We start from the raw sequence: 17,039 nt of genomic DNA on the forward strand, positions 1-17,039 counted from the left end.
CAACAAAAGGCAGTTTTGGCGTTCCATATAACTCGAGTCGTATCGGGGTGTACGGACTGAAACACGTGTGATTTCGTTTAAGAATCACGCATAAATGAATAAAGCAACACTTGTGATTTCGAGATGGAATGCTTAAACTTAATATAGTTTTACTTGTTTCACAATATGAAATCGAAAAATGCGCTAATTGAAACAAATTGATTAGAATAATGTACTTTTTGAAGACTTGTGAAGAGTATACATTTAGACGTTTGATTCAAAGACCTGCGGTTAGAACTTCGGATAGAGCAAGCATGCTTTGTGTATTATTTGGTTTTAGAGGCTTATTTTAAATACATGAATTTGTAAGATTTGACGACATTTTTGTGGCGTATGTAAAATTCACATACAACCGGTCACGTTTTGACCCTCCGCACTGTCGTAGTCAGCAACACATTTGCTAATTATATGTTCAAATTTCTATATTTTTGCATATATTACGTGACAAATTAAGTCGTGTTCTGAGAAATCTGGGCATAATGCATGTGCGTAAAGCGTCGTCTCAGATTAGCCTGTGCAATCCGCACAGGCTATTCAGGGACGACTCTTTTTGCTTTATGTCATTTTGCGTTAAAATAAAGTCTCTTCTTAGCAAAAATCCAATTACATCAGAAAGTTTCGCCCTTGATTAGCCTGTGCGGACTTCACAGGCTGATTTGGGACGACACTTGACGCACAAGCATTAAGCCTAGTTTTATCAGAACGCGACTCAATTAATAAACTTATTTCACACACTCGTTCTTAGTATTGGAAAAGGATGTTCTCTTCATTTAAAGAGACTTTTCACAGATTATGGCATGTTTCAAGTTTGTCATTAAATGCTTGAAATTGATCAATGTAAACAACGGAAATAAATAGCTACGGTATAAAACAAGTATACAATTAAAGAAAGAAAAAAATATTCCTCTCCAGGGCTCGAACCACTGACCCTTGGAGTAAAAGACCAGCGTTTAAACCACTCCGCCATCTGATATGATAATTGACAGGTGTATTCTATGCTTAATATAAGCGATCCTCGTGATGTCACAAAATATAAGGATAACAACAGAACTCTCCAAATTGTCCAATTGTTTCGCGTTTGCAACGCTTTATAATTTTCAGATTTTTAAATCGTCAAAAGAATGCATACAATGTTCAGTATTACTGTTTCCTCGAAAATATCATAAATACAACGATTATTTGCAAATCTGTTTTTTTTTTCAAGTTTGTCAATTTACCAAAACGTGAACAGGCCCCTTTAAATAATTAGAAGATAATTTTACCACACTGCTCCCTCATCATGTTCCATTTTAAGAGCACCTTGTGCCCGTTGTGATCCTTGACATTTCGCTCAGTATGGAACATATCCGCCAGATATAGATCTTAAAGTGCTGTTCCTTATTAACAAATGTTTGCACTTGGTTATGTTTACGGGTCAGACGTGCTGATAAGACCTAGGGGTTGGGCTTGTATTCACAATTTCGTAACTTCTTTCAACGGTAAGATGCTTTATGTGTATTCAAAGTTTATTTATTGCTATTTATTTTATGGTAATATGTTTGATTTTGTTTCTGTTTGCTTCTTGATACGATGATCAATAGTGCATTATGGTTATAACTGTTAAATTAATGCAATTACATGGTTATACTTTTAGATTGTAACGATCGTGTAACACTTATTGGCATGTCTGATAAAATATAATTGTGTGTTATAAGTTTGTACTAGACACTTTTTAATATATGTATATTGTTTTAATGTTTGTGAAAACCTAAATGTTATTTATATACGATTCTAATCCCGACTTTTATAGATTTATGAAGTCTGTTAAGACAATTTTTGCAAATGATGAACTTTAAGAGTCTACAGTACACTGTAAAGCACCTAATTTTATTAATGCTGAGTTAAACAATATGTTTTTAAATACAAAGTTTACATAGCATTCACTAATTTGTGTTCATTATTTATATATATATTTGATTAAACGTCTTCCAATACAAATGTCCATGTAAGCTAAGTAATTCAGGCTGACCAATTCTGATATAGCCGGTGGGTGAACCTTACATAAATGTTTTCGTTTTCAGACCAACATGAACATTACATCCATAATTATTGCTCTATCCTTCATCAGCGCCTGTCGGGGGTAAGTGCTTGCAAAAATATTGGAAATCGTTTCATTTTGCCTTGAAGGAAAAATAGAGCTGCGTTATGTGAATAGTATATGAATGTGCAATCTATATGACGGCACTTAGTCCGAAACGGCGAGCTACATTTTGGTTAACCCATTTATGCCTAGCGTCTAGAAAAAAAGGCCTTGGCATACAGCGTAGACCCAGATGAGACGCCTCATAATGCTTAAAGGGATTTCTGTAATATATTCTAAATATAGAAATAAATCTACTAGACATCCCTAATTTTTGGAAATAAATTGATCCAATTTAGAAGGATGGGAGAGTCCACTAGGCATAAATGGGTTAATTGTGTATATGTGGTGCTGTGCTAAATGTTGGGTCTTATCATGTGTTATATTTGGATTTATGTAATGCCCCGTTCTTTACATTGTTATTCCAAATGAACGAAAGTAAGTGTCCCAATAAAGTCTTGTCTAGAATGTGCACTCATTAAAACATTAGACAAACAATATTTCGCCCACATGTGTTCATCAGTTGCTAAACCGATGCGAGCATTACGTATTTAAAATCAAATATTTAAATGTGTTATTAAATGTGAAAGTTTTTTATCTCTGTTGTTATATATGAAAAACATGTTATATATGAAGAACATGTTTTGATGTATATTTTTAATTGAAAATTTAAATATTCAAAGAAATCGAACCTTACAGTCGCCTATTTAGTGTTCTTTTTTACCTGAAATTAAAATAAAATATGTTTGCGCCTCATACTTGTCCTTGAATACAATAACAACGTGTTTGGCGCCTCGAAAGAGACAGTTATTCCTTTGGGGTTTTAACACTGACAATTTGCGACCTGCTGCTAGATTCTCATCATATTTGCGTTCCCGTGTTTAAGGCTTAACATGACGAGGCTTCGTCCGTACGATTTGACCGCCGAGCTGATGTTCATCTTTGAGGATATTGACCAGAACGGCATCATGACCGTGTTCGAGTTTGAGACCGTCTTCGACAGATACGACTCCAACGGTAAAAAACGTTTTATACCTTTTCCCGCCCAGAAGCAAAGTACCAATAGCTATATGCAACCGTCATAAAACAAGAACAGTCAGCGAGTAACTCACCCGCTGTTCATGTGTTATGCTGTCTTCTGCTCATCATTATCTTATGGTTTTAAATGAAACTTTTTAATATTGAAGCTATGAAGAAAGGTCTTTAATTAAATTTGATTTTTAAGGGACTACAAACGCGTCAAAATGCGTATCTGTTAGGTAAAGACTTAATACGACTTCATCGTCACGTTGCTATATGTGCGATACGAAGCCGAAGGTAGAAATCGTTGCTTTTATATATAAGAGTACAGTTATAACTAGTAAACCTTTGTACCGATAACATAATAACCGAATATGTCTACTTTTTTTAAACACACGACTCTTTTTATGGGAAAATTAGGCGTCATACATATGCTTAAAATATCGTCTCATATAAGCCTGTGCTAATTGCACAGGCTAATCAGGGACGACACTTCCTTCTTTTATGGCATTTCCCGTATAAAGGAAGTGTCTTTTTAGCGAAAATCCACTTAAAGTGGAAAGCATCCTCTCAGATTAGCTTGAGTGGACTACACATGCTTATCGGGGACGACACTTTACGCAAATGCATTCAACCCAGTTTTACGAGAGTACGACTTTCACGGTATACTGGTACTATTCTTATCCCCATCCCAATGTGACATTCATCTTGTCAGTGGATGGCCGCCTTACCCGTAGCGAGTACACCACATACATCTGCAAGTCTGACCCGGTCCAGTACGAGCTGAGCCATTACCTGTTTGACGAGTACGATGTGGATGGGGACCACTTTCTGGACTACCACGACTACGACAACTTCTACAACAAGATGGATACCAGCGGTAAGGCGTTCATATGTATTATAATGCCCTTATTCATCCACGTAGGCACCTGTTAACCTACATTGGTCTAACATCACCATTCAAGGTCGTATTTTTGGTGAATTTTTTATATTGCTGAAAATTAATACTTTCTGGACTACTGAGACTAAGAAAACTTCTACAAAAAGATGGACACCAGCGGTAAGGCGTTTATACGTATGAGCCTCGCACTACGAAAGGGAGTTATAATGCATGTGCAGAAAGTGTCGTCCCAGATTAGCCTCTGCAGTCAGCATAGGCTAATAAAGGGACGTAACTGTACAACTTAAATGGATGTTGGTCAAGATGAGTCTTCCTTTGAACAAAAAATACAATACTTGTGGAGAGGGTCGTCTCCGATTAGACTGTGAATATTTCGCACGTGCATTTAAGCCCCTTTTCATAGAACGAGGCTCATATTATTTTGGTGACTCTGGGCCTCGATTGGTAACAAATGACCTTAATTATTGAAGTTAGACCTAGGTAGATGAACATACATTATTATCAGGCTGGTATTAATTCACGCAGGCAGGTGTTCATCTTATTAGGTCAAACTTCACCATTCTATATCTGTATTAAGTCATTAATGTTACCCCATATTCACAAACCTAGACCCTTATTCACAAAACGAGGTACGGTATTAACCATCCGAACCGATATTTATAAATCAAGGTACGCATTTGACAATCTAGGTATGTAATCAACAATATAATTGTTTTAATCAATCGAGATCCGTATTCATAACCAAATCATTTGTCACAAACAGAACCTTATTAACCAAACTAGTACCGAATTTACCAATTTAGGTGCGCCCGTAAAATATGCAAGTATCCAACATAAGCGTACATTCAAAAATCTAGATCGGCACTCGTCAACCTTTGTTCAACAATATAGCTCGGTATGCCTCAACTTATATTTTCCTGTTTTTAAGCTGACGGACTTGTGGTTAAAACGGAATTCGTGAACTATTGGGTCCTAGTAAGTATTGAAACGGCTCTTTTGGAGGGCATTTAATATTTTCATCTCGCATACATTGTAATATGTAGCTGGATATATTAAATACAATGTGTTTATTGAACTTAAATACACTTAAGCTACCTCAATAATACATTGTATTTCCAAACATAATTGGGTTGGTAGAAATGTATACATTTAAACCATGCATGCCTATTTGTAAAATGTTAAAAGCTTAAGATGTTCACTATCGAAAGTTTTTTGCTTATATTTTATGTTGAGAAGCGTTCGTTTATACAATCGATGTCATTAACGAAACCAAACGGAGATTACATAAAACGTTTTTTTATTATTATTATATGTATTTAATTTCAATCGGCAATTTGAATTCCTTGTGCACCGTTACACTTTTAGTATTCTTAAAAACCACTCATATGTATTTAAAATTGATAACAATATGGACAAAGGATCCATTTTAAGTCCTTTGTTAGGCAATGCGTCGTCTGTTTTCAAGACGCCATGTCTTTGGAATTGTACCTTATAAGCCCCAGACATATTACAATAAGGAATAATTTGAACTTGTTTGGGCGATATGCTTTGAATATCCATGTCATCAGTAAATGACTACAAAACCAAGACAATGCATTAAATATGCAAACTAATATTTTCACACGTTATTTTGTAACCATTACTCTAGATCGACTTAAAAAAAACACCAAAATAACATTATTTCCCCTTTTTCACATAAAAACAATATGAAGATAAAATAATTTTACACCAACTTCATGATTTGATACACTTCGCGAATAATTTTCAGGACTTTAATCTGTAAACCACGTTTGTACATGTTTAACCATAACACCTTTTCATTATTGCTATATGTGGCTGCAAACCATCGCATCAAGTCAGCAAATGACCTATCATTTTGTTTTTCAAATGACTTATTATGAATGACTAGTAATGCGCGAAGAAGAACAACAGCATCGGTCGTGGACCGCCGTTTCCGAAGTCCAAATGGTGCACACGAAATGATGTTAATTAATTTCAATTGATTAAAAATGTGAAAACAATTCACATACACAACGTACTAAATTTATCCTGTTACAAGTATGAACATCTTAAGTGTAATAGTCTTTGTAAATAAATAAACACATTTAATTGAACTTCGTTTGACGAACTAATTCTGGCGCTTTTGGATAATGCACGCTTCAGTTGGAAAACATATCTTGATAGACGTTGAAGCTTTAATGTACTTTACATGTATACATAAGTATTTTATAAATTACAAATCTAAAAATTAAATGTTTACCGTTAAGTGCATTGTGATTTGCGAATTTTAAATTTAGATTAAGCTTTATAGTTTAAATGTGATACCTGTACTACGAACATAAGCTGTTTTTGCCATAGCAAAATACAGACTGTAACGTGCTGTTTCATGACATATTTTATTTAATCAGTTCATGCATTGTGTTAGTTAGCGAGTCCAACGAATGCCCTATACGTCATTTGGTATGGACTTTTTTATGTTATTCTGTTTATCAACCATCTACTTTCGAAGAAGAGGGCCTATAACAGTTTCACCGTCCGTCTTTTTGTCTGTTCTTTCAAACGTGTGTACGTCTTTGCAAAGTTTCCTATTCTAACAAAAACTTTGCAATATATTGATGGATAGTGAATTACTTGCAATTAATGTCCACCACAACGTGTTGCGTGTAATACAAGTATCCTTTCCTGAAAGGCCAATATCAAATATTAAATTGAAAGGTGAAATTTTGCCATAAAAGGACTTGTTTGGATCTAAACTGCATCATAATATTTTAACATAATTTTCCACTAATAAACACCACGAGTAGACGGCATTTCGTGTGTTACACCTGTCTCCCTTACTCAAAGGCCAATGCCAATTTTTTCCATTTAGCATCGTATTCGGGTAAACATGTTGGTATCTATCATGCGAGTTGAATATTATTTTTTAGAAATTACAAGATGAGGGGACTGAGAGTGACATGTGACCTCACAAGTCTGGCTCACACTTAGACGTGTAATATCAAATTTGGTCATACCGGAGTTTTTTGACAAAAGTGGAATGTGGAGGCATTCGAACTCTATTGAAAAAATCTTGTTATAACATACTATTGAAAGACAAAACTTTTATTAGTACAACATCGTCGGTTTTCATAGTTTTTATTGTTAATTGCAGCTTTTCCAGAAGTACGAAAACAGTGATATCCACCCAATGAGCACGCGGTGTCGCTAACATTACCGTCCAACACATTCACGAATGTAATAATGGTGTTTATTTGCTAATAAATCGTTAAAGACGAGTTTCCCTTGTTTCTATAGATGTTTTTTATCTAGATTTTATGTAAAGTCAACACGCAATTCATCTCAATTAGATAATCGTCAAATTGTGATTTTTTAATGAATAAGATTATAGTCAATATACTCACGTCAGCATCATTTTATTTTTATTTTTCAAGTTTATGACGTCGTATCGTATCTGAGAGTGAATTATGTGAGGCATCGGAATGATTTTAAGCACATCCACCAATTTTAGACATTCGAAAGTTGGGGGAAAAAATCATTTTAATCTGCCATTATTGGCGTCGCACTGGAGTGCGGCGACTAGTATGTAATGCATTTTTTTCGCTTATGGGAGGAGAAGTTATTATACGGATCAATGTGTATATTTTTGTTTGAAGAATATCTTGCATAGTGGTGATTTTTGTGTGTAAATTAGTGTAAATAAGTACTGCATTTGTGCCTATTACATTTATTACAACATTTATTGCCAATAATGCAAAGCTAATGGTTTTAATTAATAACTGATCACAGGGAAAAGATCACTGGGACTGGGCAAATACGCGAAACTTTCTGATTTTGTATAAAAACAAAACATGATCAAAATATATTTATTTTGTGGTTTTTCTAACAATAGCGCAGGCTTTTGCTGTTCGGATTTGGTTAACGCGTATTTTCTTAAATTTTACAAGACGACAGCGATTACAAGGTGTATTGCTTTATTGATAACCGTTACACTACAGTCACTTATTAAGGCAGTAGGTGCCTAGTGAGATCGGGAAAAGTCGGTCGATATCGCCGTATTCGGAAAGCGTTTCGGCTATAAGCGATATCTACGGTAAAGTCCGGAAATAATGCTTAATACACGAAATAAATTTCTACTTTTTATTTAAGAGTTAAATTTGCTTATCTCTTTAAGATCTAATAACTATACAATACAAATATAAGTTAAATTAATTCGTTTCATAAAAAATTGTGTTCATGACGTCACGGTTGTTGACATTTTCTTAGCAAAATGAAAGTACGAAATAAAAGCGAGCGATTCGCAAAATCGAAAAATAAGCAAACACCGATACACAACGTTGTGTTCGATAACAAGTATTCATTTATCGAGCTCTGCGATGGCGATTTGTGTGAAAATGACTCACGTAAAAGCTATTCGCATTTGCTAAATGGCGTGAAAAGAGTAAGCAGAAGTGGATTGGGGTATGGAAGAAGATTGATTGACTCGTTGAGCTGGAGGTTTTGCTGAACAAGTTACCGTATGGCCATTTTTGTAATCTGTGTCCCATTCCTTTGACAATATATAACATTGTTGGCGAACTACAAAATAGCCTCAGTGGTTATTTGTACGTTGTTTGTGAAAACCCTGACTGTAGAAAAGTCAACCGTGTTGCTAATGGAAAGCAGCACTATCTCAAGATCAGGGGAATGCCATGCTTTGACGTAAATACCAAGCTTGGAACAGGTATGCATGCCTTCATTTTTCAACCTGCCATTTCTATCAATGTTTAATCATTGTACAATTGCCATTGATCATTGGACTTCATACACATTTTCAGACCCATTAAAATTCCAAGTGTCATTCCCAGTGAATATTTGTTTATCGTGTAAATCGTTATAAGGACACATTCCGGTGTCCATGATATTCAGTTTTCAAATTTAGTTTCGCATTTGTGTTGTTAAATCTAATTAATTGCTCATTCATGTGATTTAATAATGTAATGATGATACGAATGGATTCTATGAAAATACATTGTGACGTCATTATTAAGTAATTACGGCCTTATTTCGTTTTCATGTTCTTATCATTTTCAATTCTCTTTTCAGCAATGATAGTCAGTTTGGGCAGGCCGGTGAAGGTAAATAACTTCCTAACCACTCTAAACATAACGCTTATTGCAAATATAAATCTTAAGAAGATGGAGGCTCGTGCTGGGGAGGCCATCAAGAAAATCTCAACTGCGTCGTCTAAAAAGGCTGCCGTTGATGCTTATGAGAAAGAAATGGCGTAAGTGTAAAAACTAACGTTTAATACAATGTTATTGACTATTTTGGTGCCAAATTTTAGTATTTTTTATCATCAACTGTCTTCTTATTAACTATTCCAGATGAACATGAAACATATTAATAATAATTGTTTTATTAAAGGCACTGTGTTCATAGTTTGGTAAAATTACATTTTTTAAAGATATTTGGTTAGAACCCCAGGGCAGGCACATTATTAAAAATATTTGTGATTGTTATTATAAATATTTAAAGCTATTTCAAATATTACAATTTAAAAAAAAATTCATTATTTTTAGTAATAAATCTTATGAAGGAGAATATGCATATTATAATTCTGAGCTATTCATATAAATGGATAGTGTTGATGTTTAGGCCGTCGAGTGAGACATGGATTAAGAGAGTTGCTCCCCTTACAAGATGGCCGCTTATTTTTAAGCTCGTGAACTCGTGCGACAAAAAATAAAAAATGGGAGTAGATTTAGTGACCTACAGAGCCCGCATTGGAGTGTTTACAATGCCATGTAAGTCTAAACTATCTGTGAGTGAAATTAGACTGTCCAGGAACGGTGTTAGTGCTCGTCTGAGGGTTATTATCGCTCTCAGTGTATTATTGCTACTTTGTGGTGACGTGGAACAAAACCCGGGACCGTCGCAACGGCCAGCAACGCGTCAACAAAAACTGTCGTTTTCACAGTCTTCACAGTCATCACGGTTATCATCACCGCCACCGCCACCCGGAAGGGACCCAGCCCCGAGAAGCAACGAAAACCAGTGACAAGCAACGCCAGAGGTAAATGAATATAATTCAAATGCAGAAATTCATATTTACGGGAGATGAAATTGGAAGTTAGAACGGACCTAGCGAACTTAAACCTAAAACTCGGTGACATGTCGCAATCAATAAACAATTTACATAAAGAAAATGAAATGCTGAGAAATGAAAATAAACATTTGTGGGGTGAAATATCAAGTTTGAAAATAAAGGTGGATAATTTAGAAGGCCATTCAAAACGGAACAACTTAAAATTCCATGAAATCGAGGGATGCGTGGATGAATCTTGGGATATTACGGAACAGAAAGTTCGAAATTTCATTAAGAAAAATTTTAATTCACCAGATTTACAACATGTTGACATTGAAAGAGCGCATCGTCTACGCTCCAATAACCCTGATAAATGCACGATCATTGTAAAGTTCACTAAATATAAAGATCGTGAAGCCGTACTAAAGCGTGCAAAACGCTCCAGGGGTACTTCGTCGGTAGTGGTACAAGAAGACTTTTCTGAAAAGGTCAGAGTTCTTGGACGTGAGCTAGGAAAGCGATTGGTCAAGGAACGTAAACAAGGAAAATACGTTTCGATGAACTACAATCGGCTAATAATAGAAAATACGGTATATGGGTACGATGAAGAGAACCAGTCTATCTACGAAGTAGGGCACGCACGTGGGCAGCCGGGAACCAGATTCCACGAGCGCAACTCAAGGACGCGCGGGCAGGAAAGGCGGGAAAACATAGGCGCGAGGAATTTCATAGGCGACGAAAAGCGGAGTGGGCGCGCACAGTGCGATGATGATCAACAGTCGGCGGGAGGGGAGACGGACGTCGACTAGGAATCTGGCCAAGGTCCAAACACACAGCCCGATATCGTGTATAAACATTTAGGCATTTTAACCTGGAATATAAAGTGACTATCGAAATATAAGAATGACGCGGAAGTCAAGCACTTTTTAAATAACTACGATATTTGCGGCTTATTAGAAACTTGGAGTAATCTTACTGGGGAATTTGATACGTTTCTAAACTCGTATGTCCACTACGATTCTGTTCGATCTAAACCTGTAAATGCTATTCGAAATAGTGGTGGTGTGAGTGTTTTTGTTAGAGAACATTTAATCCAGTCAAGTTTGGTGAGAAGAATTAATAATGATATTGTTGATGGTATTGTTTTATATATTGAGTCGAGTATTTTTCATGCCATGAAAGATATTATTTTATATATTGTATATGTTTCCCCTGAAGGTTCTCCTATATATTTAAAAGAAAATGAAAGTAATGGTATTCTATTGCTTGAAAGCAATATTTCTGTTTTAAAATCTAGTTATCCTAAGTGTTACTTGTTTTTAGCGGGAGACTTTAATGCAAGAACAAAAGATTGTTTAGATTATATCCCTTTTGATACATTAGAACATATTTTTGATGCTGAGGTAGAGTATGGCGAAGATTCTTTTAACATGCCTAGGGAAAACAAAGATAATATGTATTAAAATAATTTTGGAAAAACATTAGTTGAAGTATGTTGTACGCATAATATTCACATTTTAAATGACAGGTTGCATTCGGATAAATTTGGACATTTTACATGCGTGGCAAATGGGGGCCACAGTGTAGTAGATTATCATATTGTATCTACAGAATTATTTCCATTTGTTTCTAACTTTAATGTAGAACCATATGATATTTCTGATCATTTTCCTGTATACTGCCAATTACAGTTTACAGGTTCCCTAAATCACGAAAAGCATGATGCCGATTCTTCACCAAACGATACTCAAAACTATGACACTTATAAATGGAATGAAAAACATTGTGATTCATTAAACAAAAATATTGACAGAAAACTTACAAAGATGCCGCGATTATATTTTAAATTGCATAAATGGAAATGTAAACGATGCTGTGCAAACGATTATCTCCATTTACAAAACCGCTGCGGAGGATATGCACACAAGAAGGCGCAATTTTAATAAATACCAAAATAATCCGCTCTGGTGGGATAGCGCGTGTAGTAAGGCCAAGCGAGAAAAATATTCGTTGCTCAGGCGTTTTCGTTGGTTCAATGAACCGGTCGATTTTCATTTGTACCAAAATGCACGTCGGTCTTTCAAAAACTTATGTCATGCAAAATAGAATTCTATACCAAAATAAAAAACGTAAAGATTTAATTGACTCCCGTAAAGATCCGCAGTATTTTTGGTCGGTTATTAAAAAAATAGGTTTTCAGCAACAACAAATGCACCTATCAATCCCAATGAGTGGGTTAAATACTTTAAATTATTGCTATTTAAAGAATCAGAAAACCCACTACTAAATTTTGATGTACATGCAAATGCGTTTAATAACGACCAGGCCGATTATATATTAAATTCGCCAATTACAGACGACGAAATAAAAACAAGTATCAGTAAGCTTAAACGTGGAAAATCTCCAGGTAAAGACGGGATCGGGGCGGAATTTTACATAAATACTAAACACGTTATAACTCCTATTTTAAATGAACTTTTCAATAAGATTTTATCTTCCGGCAGCTTTCCTGATGCTTGGAGTGAAAGTATTATTGTACCTTTATATAAATCGGGTTCGCGAAGTGATCCTTCAAATTATCGAGGTATATCTTTAGTTGACGTTATGTACAAAATATGTGCAGGCATCATTAATAATAGATTAACCAGGTTTGCAAATGAATTAGATTTAATTGATGAGGCGCAAGCTGGGTTTAGAGCAGGATATTCGGTTACCGATAAAATATTTATTTTACAGAGCTTGGTGTTAAAATATATTGCTAAGCCTGGGGGTAGATTCTATGTGTTATATGTGGATTTTTTAAAGGCGTTCGATTCCTTGGTGCATCATAAACTGTTCACATGCTTAATGCGTAAAGGAATCCAGGGAAACGTACTTAAAGTATTGACCTCAATGTATTCTAAACTTCAAAGTTATGTACGCACGAGTCCCGGTGCTATTTCGAGCCCGTTTACTTGTAATATCGGCACTAGACAGGGCGACTTGTGCTCGCCGATTATTTTTATTTTATATATAAATGATCTGTGTTCATTTATTCGACAAAAGTGTGATACTGGAATATTTGTAACAAACGATATCCCTGACATATTTTGTATACTTTTTGCTGATGATATTGCAAATTGTGCAGATACTGCTGTAAATCCTCAGTTGCAGATAAATGCTATTTCAGAATTTTGTACCTTAACAAGCATGAATTTAAATCTTAAAAGAACTGAGGTTATGGTATTTAGAAATGGGGGTCCATTACGTCACTATGAAAGATGGTATTTCAATAATTGTCCAATAAATATAACGTCCGTCTATAAATATATGGGCATCCTATATACCCCAAAGTTATGCTGGTCGGCTGCAAAAAACTAAAATAGCCGCGCAGGGGCGAAAAGCATTATTTGCAATTAAAGAATACCAAATTCCGTTCGGATATTTCTGCTGTACAGAGTTCTTTAAATTATTTGATGCCATGGTAACACCCATACTCACATTCGGTTCAGAAATCAGTGGATTCACATATAGTGATTCAATAGAGCGTGCACAAATTGAAGCTTGCAAGTACTTACTGGGCGTAAAAACTACGGTCAATAACTGTGTAGCTTTAGGAGAATGTGGTCGTTTACCAATGTACGTCATTTATCACTCAAAATGTATAAAATACTGGTGTAAACTTCTCCAGATGCCTGATAAAAGATATCCAAAAAACTGTTATAAAATGTTAAAGTCATTAGATGATATTGGAAGGCGAAATTGGGCTACGGATGTAAAGGACCTTCTTTTTAAATATGGGTTCGGCTTTATTTGGCTCTCACAGGATGTTGGTGATATTGATTTATTCATGCTCCGTTTTAAACAACGCCTTACTGATTGTGCAACTCAAACCTGGCACGAAAATATAAATGACTCAAGATGCGATGCTTACAGACAATTTAAAAGTTTATTAAACACGGAACGATATTTAGACAAAACAATGCCATTTCATTGCAGACAAGCGTTAGCGAGATTTCGTTGTTCAAACCATAGGTTTCAAAAAGAGTTAGGTAGACAATTAGGAATACCAAGAAATCTTAGAATATGTGCACATTGTCAATTAGAAAATGAATCTGTAAAAACAGAGGATGAATATCATGTATTTTTTGAATGCTCTAAATATGCTGACATTATGCAAATCTATTTGTATTATTGGTATCATGGCAGGCAAACTGTTTCAAATTTCTTTGATCTGTTAAGAAATGAAAATGAGTTTGTTATAAAAAAATAGCCTTTTATGTTTACCATTTAATACGTTCTTCATATGGAACGTAATACTTATAGTGGAAGTATGTTTGTTCGTATTTGTTTTTTTGTTTGTTTTCTCCATTCAATGATATTGTATATATATATGTGTATATGTATATATATAGGTAGGGACAACTCTCTGTATTATCTGTATATATATATTTTGTAAACATGATGTATTATGGGCCAGAGGCCTTTGTTTACAATAAACTTACTTACTTGATAATTATTTTCACAAGCGATAATTTGATTTCAACGACTTGTCAATATGTTATGTGCTTGTTGTGCTGAAAATTGATTTTTCTCATAACCACCGATCATATTAGGCGTCAGAATGAAATTTAAAGGGGAATTATAAAATTCATGAAATAAGCAATGTGTGAATTTAATTTTGTATTTCAGTTCGAGCTACAGTTATGCCTGATATTACTCAGATTGCTGCTGTGCATTTGAAGACGGGTTTTAAGTTCTGGACATATGTGACAACAGTGCCAATTTCCTCCGAAGCTCAGAAAGTGATTGGCATCTCTGTTGATGATCATGGCATAAAGCGTGTAAATGGTGGAAGTCTTGATAGTGTATCAAGTAAATTTTCTCTACATGATTGTATGATGTGGCTTGCAAAGTTTCCCAGAGCCATTTTTGTTGCTCATAATGGGCGCAGGTTTGATTTTCCGGTTTGGTTTAGTGCATTGCTAAACACACACTGTTTTGAAACGTTTTGTAATTGTGTAAGCAGTTTTGTTGACTCTTTGCCGGTTTTCAAAAATCTTTTCCTGGACAGTCACACAAACAGGAAGATCTAGTGAACGTGTTCTTCAGGCAACCTGCAACGCCCACAGTGCTCCTGATGATGTTTAAGCACTAGGATCTTTGCTTAAAACATGTAAAATTACTGACAATATTGCCCACATTTTTACTGTTACTACAATCCATAATTCAGTTTGTTGAAGCCATGAAAAGCCTTCAAGGCAAAGAACATTAGATTTTTAGACGTGCTGTTGCATAGAAGAACTCTAAAGCGACCAACAGTTGAAAACATTGCAGGATATGGACTGGCCTTGTGTCATTTAAAAGCCATATTTTCTAGTTCCGGAGAGGATGACTTTAGGGATACTTTCATTGCTAAAAACAATGAGGAACTACTAAAAGTCACAAACGCAAAAAAATATTTTATCTGAAGTGGTCCCTAAAATCGGTCAGTTTTTCAGTGACGAAAAGTGACGGAACGAGATAATATGGCTTTCAAATGACACGCGGCCAGTCAAAATCACGCAATGGCTTTATACTGATACTAAATTATGTCCATCTAGTTTTCATAAATCTGGCTGTTTTTATTAAAATATAAATTGTATATTATTGTGCTACATGTTTAAAGAAACATGATAACTTATACATCTTTATGCTACGTAATATTGGGGCAACTTTGACATTTGACATTTTGTGGTGAACTGCGCCTGTATTCATATGTTGCCTTTTGACTTTAGGTGACCTTAAGATTGTATTATTAGCTCGGCTGTTTGGGGAGAAAACTCCGAGGTATTTTCATAGCCTCATCGTCGTCCGCTGTCCGACGTCCGCCGTCGTTCTAAAACCTTTACATTGGCTCTAAAATTAAAGTGCTTTCATAAAAACTTTGAAACTACATATGTACATGCACCTTGATGAGTTCTACACGCCACACCTATTTTTGATCAGTAGGTCAAAGGTTAAGGTCACTGTGAACTCTAAAAAAATATTCTGACAAGCTTTCGCAGCCGAGCGTGGCACCCGTCATGCGGTGCTCTTGTTAATGTATTATTATAGGTCACTGTGACCTCTAATATAAAACTGTAACTTTGCCTCTAACATCACAGTGCTTCCACCTACAACTTTGAAACTTTCTGTATTTACGTGCACCTTCATGAGTTTTACACGCCAATCCCATTTTTGGCTCACTGGGTCAAAGGTCAAGGTCACTGTGACCTCTAATATAAAACTTAAACTATGCCTCTAACATCATAGAGCTTCCACCTACAACTTTGAAATTTCATATGTACATGCACTTTGATGAGTTCTAAACAAAACGCCCAACCGAATCAAGGGGTAGGTGTATTCAACAAAGTATAAAAAGTTTACCGGCTGGTAAAAAGGTTTAAAATTTTGCAATTAGTTGTGTTATAGTGTTTCTGGAGAAGTATCCATTAGGCTCCCACTACCTTAATATCTTAGTTAGAAGGTGATTTTTCAAGCGGTTCCGTAGTGTAGTGGTTACACGCTCGCTTCACATGTGAGAGGTCCAAGGTTCGATCTCCAGTAGAATCAAAATATTTTATTTGTGTTCTATGTTAACTTTTTGTTTTGATGTAGACATTTTAGTTTAAATAAATATGCTGTTTTATTGTAAGCATATTTTGTTTTTATTATGCCCATGAAATATATGTAAGAGAGGGTGGGGGTGGGGGGTTCGTAAACACATTAAAACCTTCTTAGTTCCACTATCCTAGCAACCACCTAGTTGCTAATAAAGGCGCTATAGAGCGCGGAGCGCGATACGTTTTATTAATTGTAATAATGAGTATTGATAAAGGAAGCAGCCGCTTATCAATTAGGAGCACCATCTCAGCACCCCAGTCTCATTACTATCA

General features: G+C 35.4%; 2 protein-coding genes across 23 annotated transcripts in view; one reads left to right on the top strand and one right to left on the bottom strand.

Moving 5' to 3' along the window:
- Positions 1 to 17,039, bottom strand: part of LOC127840107 (uncharacterized) — a 273,000-nt gene that overhangs the window by 166,989 nt on the left and 88,972 nt on the right. The gene's annotated exons all lie outside the window — the stretch shown is intronic.
- LOC127840110 (uncharacterized) lies at positions 1,422 to 7,354 on the top strand. The gene is made up of 6 exons (XM_052368573.1): positions 1,422 to 1,517; positions 2,100 to 2,158; positions 3,045 to 3,175; positions 3,894 to 4,058; positions 5,008 to 5,054; positions 7,231 to 7,354. Exons 2-6 carry the CDS (start codon positions 2,106 to 2,108, stop codon positions 7,285 to 7,287), a joined length of 453 nt encoding a protein of 150 aa, XP_052224533.1. The 5' UTR covers positions 1,422 to 1,517; positions 2,100 to 2,105; the 3' UTR covers positions 7,288 to 7,354.

The sequence above is a fragment of the Dreissena polymorpha genome, chromosome 7 (genome assembly GCF_020536995.1).
Source record: "Dreissena polymorpha isolate Duluth1 chromosome 7, UMN_Dpol_1.0, whole genome shotgun sequence".
NCBI lineage: Eukaryota > Metazoa > Mollusca > Bivalvia > Myida > Dreissenidae > Dreissena > Dreissena polymorpha.